At 53.2% G+C, this 12,660-nt stretch overlaps 2 protein-coding genes across 6 annotated transcripts in view; one reads left to right on the top strand and one right to left on the bottom strand.

The window, feature by feature from the left end:
- The first annotated feature begins 883 nt into the window (after window positions 1-883).
- On the top strand, window positions 884-5,925 carry CKM (creatine kinase, M-type). The gene is made up of 8 exons (XM_069985555.1): window positions 884-988; window positions 3,043-3,255; window positions 4,012-4,166; window positions 4,266-4,398; window positions 4,485-4,656; window positions 4,943-5,066; window positions 5,153-5,342; window positions 5,463-5,925. The coding sequence occupies exons 2-8, from the start codon at window positions 3,063-3,065 to the stop codon at window positions 5,639-5,641; spliced, it is 1,146 nt and encodes a 381-aa protein (XP_069841656.1). The 5' UTR covers window positions 884-988; window positions 3,043-3,062; the 3' UTR covers window positions 5,642-5,925.
- A 606-nt stretch (window positions 5,926-6,531) lies between these two features.
- MARK4 (microtubule affinity regulating kinase 4) overlaps window positions 6,532-12,660 on the bottom strand; it is a 42,310-nt gene continuing 36,181 nt past the window's right edge. For 4 of the 5 annotated variants that reach the window (XM_069985549.1, XM_069985551.1, XM_069985552.1 and 1 more), the window contains 2 exons: window positions 10,046-10,090; window positions 6,532-9,805 (listed from right to left, as the gene is read on the bottom strand). In XM_069985549.1, coding sequence (XP_069841650.1) covers window positions 9,604-9,805; window positions 10,046-10,090 — 247 coding nt within the window. In that variant the 3' untranslated portion in view covers window positions 6,532-9,603. The remainder of the gene's footprint in view (window positions 9,806-10,045; window positions 10,091-12,660) is intronic. The other variant, XM_069985554.1, reaches the window with a different exon arrangement.

The raw sequence follows: 12,660 nt of genomic DNA, 5'->3' as shown, positions 1-12,660 counted from the left end.
CTGCAGGGGGCCACACAGAATCATTGCATGTGCTGCAGGGGGGCCCACAGAGTCATTGCATGTGTTGCAGGGGGCCCCCCACAGAGTCTTTGCATGTGTTGCAGGGGGGCCCCACAGAGTCATTGCATGTGTTGCAGGGTGGCCCCCACAGAGTCATTGCATGTGTTGCAGGGGGCCCCCCACAGAGTCTTTGCATGTGCTGCAGGGGGGCCCACAAAGTCTTTGCATGTGTTGCAGGGGCCCCCACAGAATCATTGCATGTGTTGCAGGGGGCCCCCACAGAGTCATTGCATGTGTTGCAGAGGGCCCCACAGTCATTGCATGTACTGCAGGGGGGCCCCACAGAGTCATTGCATGTGTTGCAGGGGGGCCCCACAGAGTCATTGCATGTGTTGCAGGGTGGCCCCCACAGAGTGATTGCATGTGCTGCAGGGGGGGGGGGGGGGGGTGTCGGCCCACAGAGTCATTGCATGTGCTGCAGGGGGGGGCACACACAGAGTCATTGCATGTGCTGCAGGGGGGCCACCAGAGTGATTGCATGTAGATTGTCAGCTCTTCAGGTCAGCACCATGGCAGCTGGCTATACTGGAAGCTGTGGCTGCAAATTCTGCCCTCATGTATCAGCCACCTGCTCCTATGTCACTCTGCAGGTACCCCCCCACATACACATATATCTGCCCCCCATATGCGGACCCCTGCAAGGTGACATGGAACGGGGACCCTGCGGCCATCACCCAGCTGGGGGGTCTCCCTCCTCCTCTGTCCCCTCTAATTATAACTCCCTGTAAGCTGAGCTCTTCTCCTCCAGATAAAGGCATCTTCACAGAGGAGCAGCAGCCAATCAGCGCGCCGTCTGCCTGATGACATCACTGTGACATATATCACACCTCTCAGCTGCAGCCAATAGGGAGAGTCCTGCTGGTATATAATGAGACATTTGGGGAGAGAAAGTTGGGTCACCCTGAAGTTTGCTCCGTCTCTACAGCAGGTAATGCATGTACTCATCCTCCTCCCTGCCAGGGAACCCCAACTCCTTCCCCATCCTCCCTGCCAGGGACCCCCAACTCCTTCCCCATCCTCCCTGCCAGGGAGCCCCAACTCCTTCCCCATCCTCCCTGCCAGGGACCCCCAACTCCTTCCCCATCCTCCCTGCCAGGGACCCCCAACTCCTTCCCCATCCTCCCTGCCAGGGAGCCCCAACTCCTTCCCCATCCAGGAGAGCACAGGGCAGGGGGGGTTACTGCACAGACCCTGGGAACTGTCTAACCCTGCACTGACAATAACCCCAACACTGCAGAGCTGACTGAGCTCTAACCCCCCAACACTGCAGAGCTGACTGAGCTCTAACCCCCCAACACTGCAGAGCTGACTGAGCTCTAACCCCCCAACACTGCAGAGCTGACTGAGCTCTAACCCCCCAACACTGCAGAGCTGACTGAGCTCTAACCCCCCAACACTACAGAGCTGACTGAGCTCTAACCCCCCAACACTGCAGAGCTGACTGAGCTCTAACCCCCCAACACTGCAGAGCTGACTGAGCTCTAACCCCCCAACACTGCAGAGCTGACTGAGCTCTAACCCCCCAACACTGCAGAGCTGACTGAGCTCTAACTCCCCAACACTGCAGAGCTGACTGAGCTCTAACCCCCCAACACTGCAGAGCTCTAACCCTGACAGTGCAGAGCTGACTGGGCTGTAACCCCAATTCTGCAGAGCTCCCTGAGTTATAACCCCTGCACCAACACTAACCCCAATACTGCAAAACTAATTTATAACCCCAACACCGCAGAGCTGACTGAGCTCTAACCCCCCCCCAACACAGCAGAGCTCTAACCCTGACACTGCAGAGCTCACTGAGTTATAACCCCTGCACCAACACTAACCCCAATACTGCAAAACTAATATATAACCCCAACACTGCCAAACTAGCTCAGCTATAACTCCTGAACCTACACTAACCTGAACATCGCTAACTCAGCTCTAACCCCTACACCACCACTAACCCCAATACTCCGCTCTACTGACCTGCACTGACCCCACCACTAACTCCACATTAACCCCTGCACATCCATTGCCCTGACTCGGTGCACTTACACCCAGCAGCCACAGGGCAGGGGTAGGGGATTGCCTCACCCTAGTATTAGCAGGAGGATGGGTTTCCCAGCTGTGTTATATAAGATATGACAGCCCCCATGCAGAGCAAGGATCACATCAGAAGATTAACATGAGATTATAGTAGTGCAGAGCATTAACCCCCTGCTGCAGAACCAACTCCTTGTTGCAGAGCATTCACCCCTATTATGCATTCAACCCCCCCCCCCCCTCCAGCTGCAATGCATAAACTTCCTATTGCAGGGTATTCACCTACTGCAGAGAATGCACCCCCTGTTGCAGAACATTGCCCCCCTATTGCAGAGCATGCACCCCCTGCTGCAGAACATTGACCCCCTAATGTGGAGTGTGCACCCCCTGTTGCAGAGCACTCACCTTCTATTGCGGAGCATGCACCCCCTGCTGCAGAGCATTCACCCCTTGTTGCAGAGCCTGTTCTGCACAGGGTAGGAGATGTCTCCTCCATGTCAAGTTTAACGATTGGGGTACTGACTATAGCACCCCCTCCCCTTGCTGTTTACTATCATCTTACTACCCCACCCCCCTCCACTCACAGCCCACCCTGGCACCATCACCCCCTGCCCATCTCATGTCAGCAGCTGCCACCACCTGTCAGCCGCCTGCAGGATCTATATATACTCAGAATGTGCTGTCACTGCACTGACAGACTGTCACTTGTGGGGTCACTCACGCACCAGGTGACATTCTACACCCGGCTGCTACATCATATGACTCTCCGGCTACTACAAAGAGTCCAGGCTCTGGTGTCCACCACTTGTGCAGCTGCCAGGAGGGGGGCACTGGGGTCCCAAGTTGCATCAGGTCTCTTCACTAATAGGGACAGTTTAGAATTGTTAGAATTCAGGGGACCCCCATAGATCTTCCAACCAGTCCTTGGGTCCTCCTCACACTGACTGTTTCCTTCCGCAGGTCCAGCCCGATCTTTCATCATGCCTTTCGGAAACACCCACAACAACTTCAAGCTGAACTTCTCCCCTGAGGAGGAGTTCCCCGACCTCACCAAGCACAACAACCACATGGCCAAGGTCCTGACTCTGGACATCTACAAGAAGCTCCGTGACAAGCAGACACCCAGCGGCTTCACCGTGGACGATGTCATCCAGACTGGTGTGGACAACCCAGGTAAGTGCACCAGACTGGTGGGCCCTCATAGATACTGTGCACCAAACCGAGGGCATCATATATCCTGTGCACCAGACTGGTGGGGCCTCATAGATCCTGTGCACCAGACTGGTGGGGCCTCGTAGATCCTGTGCACCAGACTGGTGGGGCCTCGTAGATCCTGTGCACCAGACTGGTGGGGCCTCGTAGATCCTGTGCACCAGACTGGTGGGGCCTCGTAGATCCTGTAAAACAGACAATGGGGCACCCCCGCTTTCCGCTGACTTGGGGTGGGAGCTTTGTTTTATTGCATTCACTGGAGTCTAAAGAATGTTTCTGTAGAAACCTCCTGTTGAAATTCAGAACCCTGTGGAGCAGGGACTACCTGAACCCCCAGACTGACCTATTGGGTCTTCTACTACTGTCAGACTTGATGGTTTGCTCTCAGGCTAAGGTCCATTATAGGACATTCATACATATGCAGCGCAGTGTGAACCTTAGCCACTAGGGGAGCTATAGAGGGCTATCACCAGGTGCATTGTTGACTGTCAGTGAAGTATTAGGTAACGGCTGTATCCATGATGTCCTTGTACACGTTCCAGTGATATCCCCTTCTAGTATTTACAAGGCTGGAGAGGCATGGGTTGAAGAACACTACTTTATAGAATAAGGGTTTGTTCCAGACAAGCCCTCAATATACTAGCGCACCCCCATGCTGGTCCCTGTCTTCAGGCTCTTCACCCTGACAGCTCACCCATCTGACTCTTCCCTCTTTAGGTCACCCCTTCATCATGACCGTCGGCTGTGTTGCTGGAGACGAGGAATCCTACGAGGTGTTCAAGGATCTGTTTGACCCCGTCATTGAGGATCGTCACAACGGCTACAAGCCCACAGACAAGCACAAGACCGACCTCAACTTCCAGAACCTGAAGGTAAAAATGGGGAATAAAATGTGATGGAGACCCCATATAATGTGTCCTCTGGTCATTATTATCTTAGTCATAAAATGACACATCGGCTTGTTCTCGTAGGGAGGTGATGATCTGGACCCAAACTACGTCCTCAGTAGCCGTGTGAGAACTGGACGCAGCATCAAGGGATACACTCTGCCCCCCCACTGCAGCCGTGGAGAGCGTCGTGCCATTGAGAAGCTGTCCATCCAGGGTAAGTGGTGGGAATAAGTGTCCGTGCACATGCCCACAGGTAGTGCATGATGTCCCTTATGCTAAATCACACCTGTCTCTTTGCAGCTCTCAGCAGCTTGACAGGAGAATTCAAGGGCAAGTACTACCCCCTGAAGGACATGACTGACGCCGAGCAGGAGCAGCTCATCGCTGACCACTTCCTGTTTGACAAGCCCGTGTCTCCCCTGCTGCTGGCTGCTGGCATGGCTCGTGACTGGCCCGATGCCCGTGGTATCTGGTACGTGACTGCACACTCTGGCTGGGATACAATCCAGGTCCTTTAATAGGCACCATGAGACATTCAGGGGCCGCTCATGGTCACACCGGCCCATAAACTTTCCAGGAATATCATAGAGGCGGCACAAGGACACTGTCACCTTGTTCTGGGCATCTGTGTCCAGGATAATGTGGACAGTTGTCTCCCATACATAATAAAGCATTGTCCTCATTGTTCTTCAGAAAATGTCAGACCCACCCCGCGGATCCAGACGGTGAGAGCTAAAAGTGTCTTTCTTCTCTTCCAGGCACAATGACAACAAGACTTTCTTGGTCTGGGTGAATGAGGAGGACCATCTGAGAGTCATTTCCATGCAGAAGGGCGGTAACATGAAGGAGGTCTTCCAGCGCTTCTGTGTCGGTCTGCAGAAGGTAAAGGCTGCCTGGACCACGACTTCCTTTCTCCTCCAAACGTATTGGCTTTGGCTTCTCATCTCATCCTTGTTCATTCCACACAGATTGAAGAGATCTTCAAGGCTGCTGGTCACCCCTTCTCCTGGAACGAGCATCTTGGTTACGTCCTGACCTGCCCATCCAACTTGGGCACAGGTCTGAGAGGCGGTGTCCACGTCAAACTCCCCAACCTCAGCAAGCACGCCAAATTTGAAGAGATCCTGACCAGACTTCGTCTACAGAAGAGAGGAACTGGTAAGTATGGTCCATGCATCTGCTCAATACAGGGCACCTCCGTGACGCATGTTCATACGGAGATGGGGCCCCATACGATCCTCAGACTGGTATATAACCTCAGTGCTCTCTCTTCCACAGGTGGTGTAGACACAGCTGCAGTTGGTGGCACCTTTGACATTTCCAACGCTGATAGACTGGGCTTCTCTGAAGTAGAGCAGGTCCAGATGGTGGTTGATGGTGTGAAGCTGATGGTTGAGATGGAGAAGAAACTGGAGAAGTCACAGGCCATTGATGACTTGATACCCGCCCAGAAGTAAATCGCACAAGAGACAGAGCCTTTCAGGTCCCCTCGGAGCCACCAATAGAGGGGAGCCCCGGAGACCCCATTAAGATCACTAGAGGTTGGAAGAGACGTCTTTGCGGGAAGTCATCGGAAATGGGGGAGAGAAGGGAACAAGAGGAGAATACAGCGGCGCAGCTCCTTGTGTACGGCTCACATCCTGATGGTTTCATTGTATATATTGTAAAACACCAGGTGCCCCCGTTTACTATGTGCCCCCCGATATCAGCTGAAGACAATAAAGGAGACTTTAACCTCTGATTCCTCTGTGTATGATGATGGAGTGTACGATAGAGGGGTACAATATACCAGTGTGATGGTGCATTATACAGGTGGGGAATACAATATACCAGTGTGATGGTGCATTATACAGGTGGGGGGTACAATATACCAGTGTGATGGTGCATTACACAGAGGGGTACAATATACCAGTGTGATGGTGCATTACACAGAGGGGTACAATATACCAGTGTGATGGTGCATTATACATGGTGAAGGGATACAATATACCAGTGTGATGGTGCCTTATACAGGTGGGGGGTACAATATACCAGTGTCATGGTGCATTATACATGGTGGAGGGATACAATACACCAGTGTGATGGTGCATTATACGTGAGGGGGGGGGTACAATATACCAGTGTGATGGTGCATTACACAGAGGGGTATAATATACCAGTGTGATGGTGCATTATACAAGTACAAGGCACAACATATTGGTGTGACGGGTGTGCTATATACCAGTGTTACAATCGTAAGCCAATATAATGGCTGTACATAACACATTCAGCCATTTAACCCTCTCCTGGCCTAACATCCTCACAGCTTCTGCTCCAGCCAGTAAAATAGAAAAGACACACACCACGATTTGGGTTTCTTAGGGTGATTTTAATAAATAGTCTTGGGGTACACTGTCGGGGAGGAGGGTTCACTGCTGACAGTCTACACTACTAGCGTGTGTGCTGGGTACATGACACCGCCTGCACTCTGGTTTCTAGACTCGGCGCTGTGGTTGTGTGAGGAGAACGGGCTGAATTCCAGAAACCCCATTCTGAACACCGTAATAATGTAAGACTGCGCCCCTCATCACTGGATGACATCTGGGGTGGGGGGGTCTATCCATTGTGAGGCACCTGCAGGGTACCATCACCCCACAGAGATGGAAGGAGCCAATACCAACCATACAGTGTAGATAAATACAGCGGCTCCGAGGGGGCACCATCGTGTCACAGCTGCTCAGATACACCAGCTGTGAGGTTTGGATGGTGCCGGGAATCGGGAGACGTGTTGTATTGATGATGTGGGGGTGGTACAGCAGTAATAGCTGTGGGGCTCAGATGGTGTTGGGGGATGGCTGCCGTGATGAGGATACAGAAATGGTTTTGAGGTTTAGATAGTGACTTCATGCAGTGGTGATAGTAGTATAGCAGTACTATTTATAAGGTCTAGATGGTGCAGCAGTACTAGTATGGGCCTTAGATGGTGCCAGGGGCTGGCTGAAGTGATGCAGTGCAGCAGTACTGGTATACTAAGAAAGCGGTGCAGTGGTATTGTTATGGGCTTAGATGGTGCCAGGGATTGGCTACAGCAATAAAAAGCAGTCCAGCAGTATTGGTGTAATAAAGAGGCAGTATTTGTATGGGACTTAGATGGTGCCAAGGTTTGGCTGTAGTGATGAAGAGGATGCAGTGAAGCACTAATTTTTATGGGGCTTAGATGGTGCCGGGGATGGTTGCTGTAGGGATGATGAGGATGTAGTGTAGCGCTGAAGTTTATGGGGTATAAATGATGCTAAGGACTGGCTGTAGCGAGGATCAGTATGCAGTTCAGAAGCAGAGGTTGTGGGTTGAATTGGTGCTGGAGGAGTTGAGACAGTGATGATCAAGATGCAGTGCTGCAGTATAAGGTGTGGTGTTTAGATGGTGCCGGAGGACTTGCTGCAGTAATGATGGGGGTACAGGGCTGCAGTATAAGGTGTGGTGTTTAGATGGTGCCGGAGGACTTGCTGCAGTAATGATGGGGGTACAGGGCTGCAGTATAAGGTGTGGTGTTTAGATGGTGCCGGAGGACTTGCTGCAGTAATGATGGGGGTACAGGGCTGCAGTACAAGGTGTGGGATTTAGATGGTGCCGGAGGACTTGCTGCAGTAATGATGGGGGTACAGGGCTGCAGTACAAGGTGTGGGATTTAGATGGTGCCGGAGGACTTGCTGCAGTAATGATGGGGGTACAGGGCTGCAGTATAAGGTGTGGTGTTTAGATGGTGCCGGAGGACTTGCTGCAGTAATGATGGGGGTACAGGGCTGCAGTACAAGGTGTGGGATTTAGATGGTGCCGGAGGACTGGCTGCCGTAATGATGGGGGTGCAGGGCTGCAGTATCAGGTGTGGGATTTAGATGGTGCCGGAGGACTGGCTGCCGTAATGATGGGGGTACAGGGCTGCAGTACAAGGTGTGGGATTTAGATGGTGCCGGAGGACTGGCTGCCGTAATGATAGGGGTGCAGGGCTGCAGTATTAAGTGTGGGATTTAGATGGTGCCGGAGGACTGGCTGCCGTAATGATGAAGGTGCAGGGCAGCATTATTAGGTGTGGAAGTTAGATGGTGCTGGAGGACTGGCTGCCGTAATGATAAAGGTGCAGGGCAGCATTATTAGGTGTGGAAGTTAGATGGTGCCGCAGGACTGGCTGCAGTGAAGATGACGATGACGGGCAGCAGTATCGAGTATTGGGCTTAGATGGTGCCGGAGAACTGGGTGCAGTGAAGATGATGGGCAGCAGTATCGAGTATTGGGCTTAGATGGTGCCAGAGGACTGGCTGCAGTAATGATGAGGATGACGGGCAGCAGTATCGAGTATTGGGCTTAGATGGTGCCAGAGGACTGGCTGCAGTAATGATGAGGATGACGGGCAGCAGTATCGAGTATTGGGCTTAGATGGTGCCAGAGGACTGGCTGCAGTAATGATGAGGATGATGGGCAGCAGTATCGAGTATTGGGCTTAGATGGTGCCATTTGCTTTACTGCAGTGATGATGAGGTTCCAGTGTTACAGTATCGGGTGTAGGGTTTGGGTGACTTCGGGGGTCTTGTTGCGGAGACAATGAGGCCGGCTTCTCTGTGCTCAATTTGTTAAGTGGGCGCACAACGCTGGGCGATACGTTCATTAATTGGTCTTAGTTGGGCAGCAACCATAGGACACCTCCCCCCCTCCCGTCTTTAAAAAGTACAGGAATCTGCGTGACCTGCACATATATATTATATATACAAAGACCTTCCTGGATGACGAGTGACCAATGAGTGAGAGCGGCAGCGCAGGGGGAGGGACCTCCCATCCATCAGGAGGCGGGGACACTTCATAAGATACACACCTGGAGGACGCAGACTGGTTAATACACGGTGTGTACGTCATGATAGGGGGTGGGGCCTGTGACAAGGCGGGGAAACTCATTAACATAGCACATATGTTGGGGAGGAGCTAATATATTGTCCATTATCAGAATGGGCGGAGCCAGAGATGGGGAAGAATTTCAGGACGTGACCCAGTCGGGAAGGAAAGAGTTAATATCGTAAGGTCTCGGATCCAGCATTGCATCTGTCCACACTGCGCAGAACCCCTAGTAAAAAATGACCGCCCCCCTCCCCCTGTGATGTCACAGCTCTCCGTCTCACAGTACACAAGTGGGCATGGCACATCCAAAAGGGGCGTGTCTTATGGGTGGAGTGGACGTGCTCCTCCCTCTTGTGCCACAGACAAATCCCTATAGGCGTGGCTATCCAGACAAGGAGGCGTCCACCTTAAAGGCACAGCATCCCCGCAGTAAAGGAGGGTGTGGCTGCCCAGGACTAGGCATGGTTGGCCCCCGATGGGGCTTGTCCCAGCTTTAAAAAGCTACAGCAGCATCCTAATGGATTTCCACAGAACGTATATATATATCCCCTTCTTAAAGTCCCAGCGTCCCAACAGTGACAAGTGGGCGGAGCTTGCCTGGTAAGGGCCGAGGTCTTCCCACTGGGTAAGATTCACTGGGAGCAGTCGAGGGGGCTGGCGAATTCGAGGGGGGGCGCCGGGTGGATTTCGTCACATCCCCGGAAGGTCCGAGCAGGCTGGAGTGGGTCGACGCTTTATACCAAGGTATATAGCTACTGCAGAAAGGAAAAAAAGAGAGAAATGTGAGAGGGTAAAGGGAGGAGAAACCCGCCCGACACAATGGAGGAGAGACCCCCGACACAATGGAGGAGACACATGCTGATGGAAGTTTTACACTGTGCATGAGATAGTAGGGTTAGATTGTGAGCTTCTGGGTCGGGGACGGTGGTGGTGATACATGGTATATACAGTATTATGTCATATAAAGGACGGGAATGAAGGACTGAAGTACTGACCTTGTGACCGCAGGTCTCCAGACTCTCTCAGATTCGTCTGTGACCCTAAAAATAATAGACAGCTGTTACCATGATGTATTAGACAGCATCCAGAATAATGTGACTCATCCAAGACAAAGAGATGGCACTCCCCCAGTCTTACACCAGTATGGATTTAAATAAGTGAGTGCCATCTCTTTGTGCCATCCAAATCTTTATTTCGGGATAGAGCATCGCCAAGTGTGTGACAAGGTGTCCCACTGTGATACGGTGGAAGTGTATCTGTGCAGTGCCTACTGCTTTTTCTTACTGAGACAGAATAATGTGACCGCTCACCTTCTTTGCATATACATATGGAGGTGTGCAGGGAGATGGTGAAGGCAGAAGTGTGATGGTGCAGGAATGTGGTGTGATGGTGCAGAGGCATGCAGAGAAGATGGTGGTATGATGGTGCAGGGATGTGGAGCAGGTGGTGAAGTGATGCTGCAGTCATTATGAGCAGGTGGTGGTATGATGGTGCAGGGATGTGGAGCAGTTGGTGGTGTGATGGTGCAGGGATGTGGAGCAGGTGGTGGTGTGATGGTGCAGGGATGTGGAGCAGGTGGTGGTGTGATGGTGCAGGGATGTGGAGCAGGTGGGGAAGTGATGCTGCAGTCATTATGAGCAGGTGGTGGTATGATGGTGCAGGGATGTGGAGCAGTTGGTGGTGTGATGGTGCAGGGATGTGGAGCAGGTGGTGGTGTGATGGTGCAGGGATGTGGAGCAGGTGGGGAAGTGATGCTGCAGTCATTATGAGCAGGTGGTGGTATGATGGTGCAGGGATGTGGAGCAGTTGGTGGTATGATGGTGCAGGGATGTGGAGCAGGTGGGGAAGTGATGCTGCAGTCATTATGAGCAGGTGGTGGTATGATGGTGCAGGGATGTGGAGCAGTTGGTGGTGTGATGGTGCAGATGTGGTGTGATGGTGCAGGGATGTGGTGCAGCTGGTGGTGTGATGGTGCAGGGATGTGGTGTGATGGTGCAGGGATGTGGTGCAGCTGGTGGTGTGATGGTGCAGGGATGTGGTGTGATGGTGCAGGGATGTGGAGCAGTTGGTGGTGTGATGGTGCAGGGATGTGGAGCAGTTGGTGGTGTGATGGTGCAGGGATGTGGAGCAGTTGGTGGTGTGATGGTGCAGGGATGTGGAGCAGGTGGTGGTGTGATGGTGCAGGGATGTGGAGCAGGTGGTGGTGTGATGGTGCAGATGTGGTGTGATGGTGCAGGGATGTGGAGCAGTTGGTGGTGTGATGGTGCAGGGATGTGGAGCAGTTGGTGGTTTGATGGTGCAGGGATGTGGTGTGATGGTGCAGGGATGTGGAGCAGTTGGCGGTGTGATGATGCAGATGTGGTGTGATGGTGCAGGGATGTGAAGCAGTTGGTGGTATGATGGTGCATGGATGTGGAGCAGGTAGTGAAGTTATGGTGCAGTCATGATGAGCAGGTTGTGGTGTGATGGTGCAGGGATGTGGAGCAGTTGGTGGTGTGATGGTGCAGGGATGTGGAGCAGTTGGTGGTGTGATGGTGCAGGGATGTGGAGCAGCTGGTGGTGTGATGGTGCAGGGATGTGGAGCAGCTGGTTGTGTGATGGTGCAGGGATGTGGAGCAGCTGGTGGTGTGATGGTGCAGGGATATGGAGCAGTTGGTGGTGTGATGGTGCAGGGATGTGGAGCAGCTGGTGGTGTGATGGTGCAGGGATGTGGAGCAGGTGGTGGTGTGATGGTGCAGGGATGTGGAGCAGGTGGTGGTGTGATGGTGCAGGGATGTGGAGCAGCTGGTGGTGTGATGGTGCAGGGATGTGGTGTGATGGTGCAGGGATGTGGTGTGATGGTGCAGGGATGTGGAGCAGTTGGTGGTGTGATGGTGCAGGGATGTGGAGCAGGTGGTGGTGTGATGGTGCAGGAATGTGGAGCAGGTGGTGGTGTGATGGTGCAGGGATGTGGAGCAGTTGGTGGTGTGATGGTGCAGGGATGTGGAGCAGGTGGTGGTGTGATGGTGCAGGGATGTGGAGCAGTTGGTGGTGTGATGGTGCAGGGATGTGGAGCAGTTGGTGGTGTGATGGTGCAGGGATGTGGAGCAGGTGGTGGTGTGATGGTGCAGGGATGTGGAGCAGGTGGTGGTGTGATGGTGCAGGGATGTGGAGCAGTTGGTGGTGTGATGGTGCAGGGATGTGGAGCAGTTGGTGGTGTGATGGTGCAGGGATGTGGAGCAGGTGGTGGTGTGATGGTGCAGGGATGTGGAGCAGGTGGTGGTGTGATGGTGCAGGGATGTGGAGCAGTTGGTGGTGTGATGGTGCAGGCAGGGATGTGGAGCAGTTGGTGGTGTGATGGTGCAGGGATGTGGAGCAGGTGGTGGTGTGATGGTGCAGGGATGTGGAGTAGCTGGTGGTGTGATGGTGCAGGGATGTGGAGCAGTTGGTGGTGTGATGGTGCAGGGATGTGGAGCAGGTGGTGGTGTGATGGTGCAGGGATGTGAAGCAGGTGGTGGTGTGATGGTGCAGGGATGTGGAGCAGTTGGTGGTGTGATGGTGCAGGGATGTGGAGCAGTTGGTGGTGTGATGGTGCAGGGATGTGGAGCAGCTGGTGGTGTGATGGTGCAGG

The sequence above is a fragment of the Dendropsophus ebraccatus genome, chromosome 10, assembly GCF_027789765.1.
Source record: "Dendropsophus ebraccatus isolate aDenEbr1 chromosome 10, aDenEbr1.pat, whole genome shotgun sequence".
Classification (NCBI taxonomy): Eukaryota; Metazoa; Chordata; class Amphibia; order Anura; family Hylidae; genus Dendropsophus; species Dendropsophus ebraccatus.
The sequence above is the reverse complement of the archived record's forward strand: the minus strand, read 5'-3'. Positions and strand labels throughout refer to the sequence as shown.

Bases quoted from the DNA above. Each gene is read 5' to 3' on its own strand.
- CKM (XM_069985555.1), top strand. From the start codon at position 3,063: ATGCCTTTCGGAAACACCCACAACAACTTCAAGCTGAACTTCTCCCCT. The intron at 4,167-4,265 runs GTAAAAATGGGG...TTGTTCTCGTAG, and splicing joins TCAACTTCCAGAACCTGAAG to GGAGGTGATGATCTGGACCC. The intron at 4,399-4,484 runs GTAAGTGGTGGG...GTCTCTTTGCAG, and splicing joins TGAGAAGCTGTCCATCCAGG to CTCTCAGCAGCTTGACAGGA.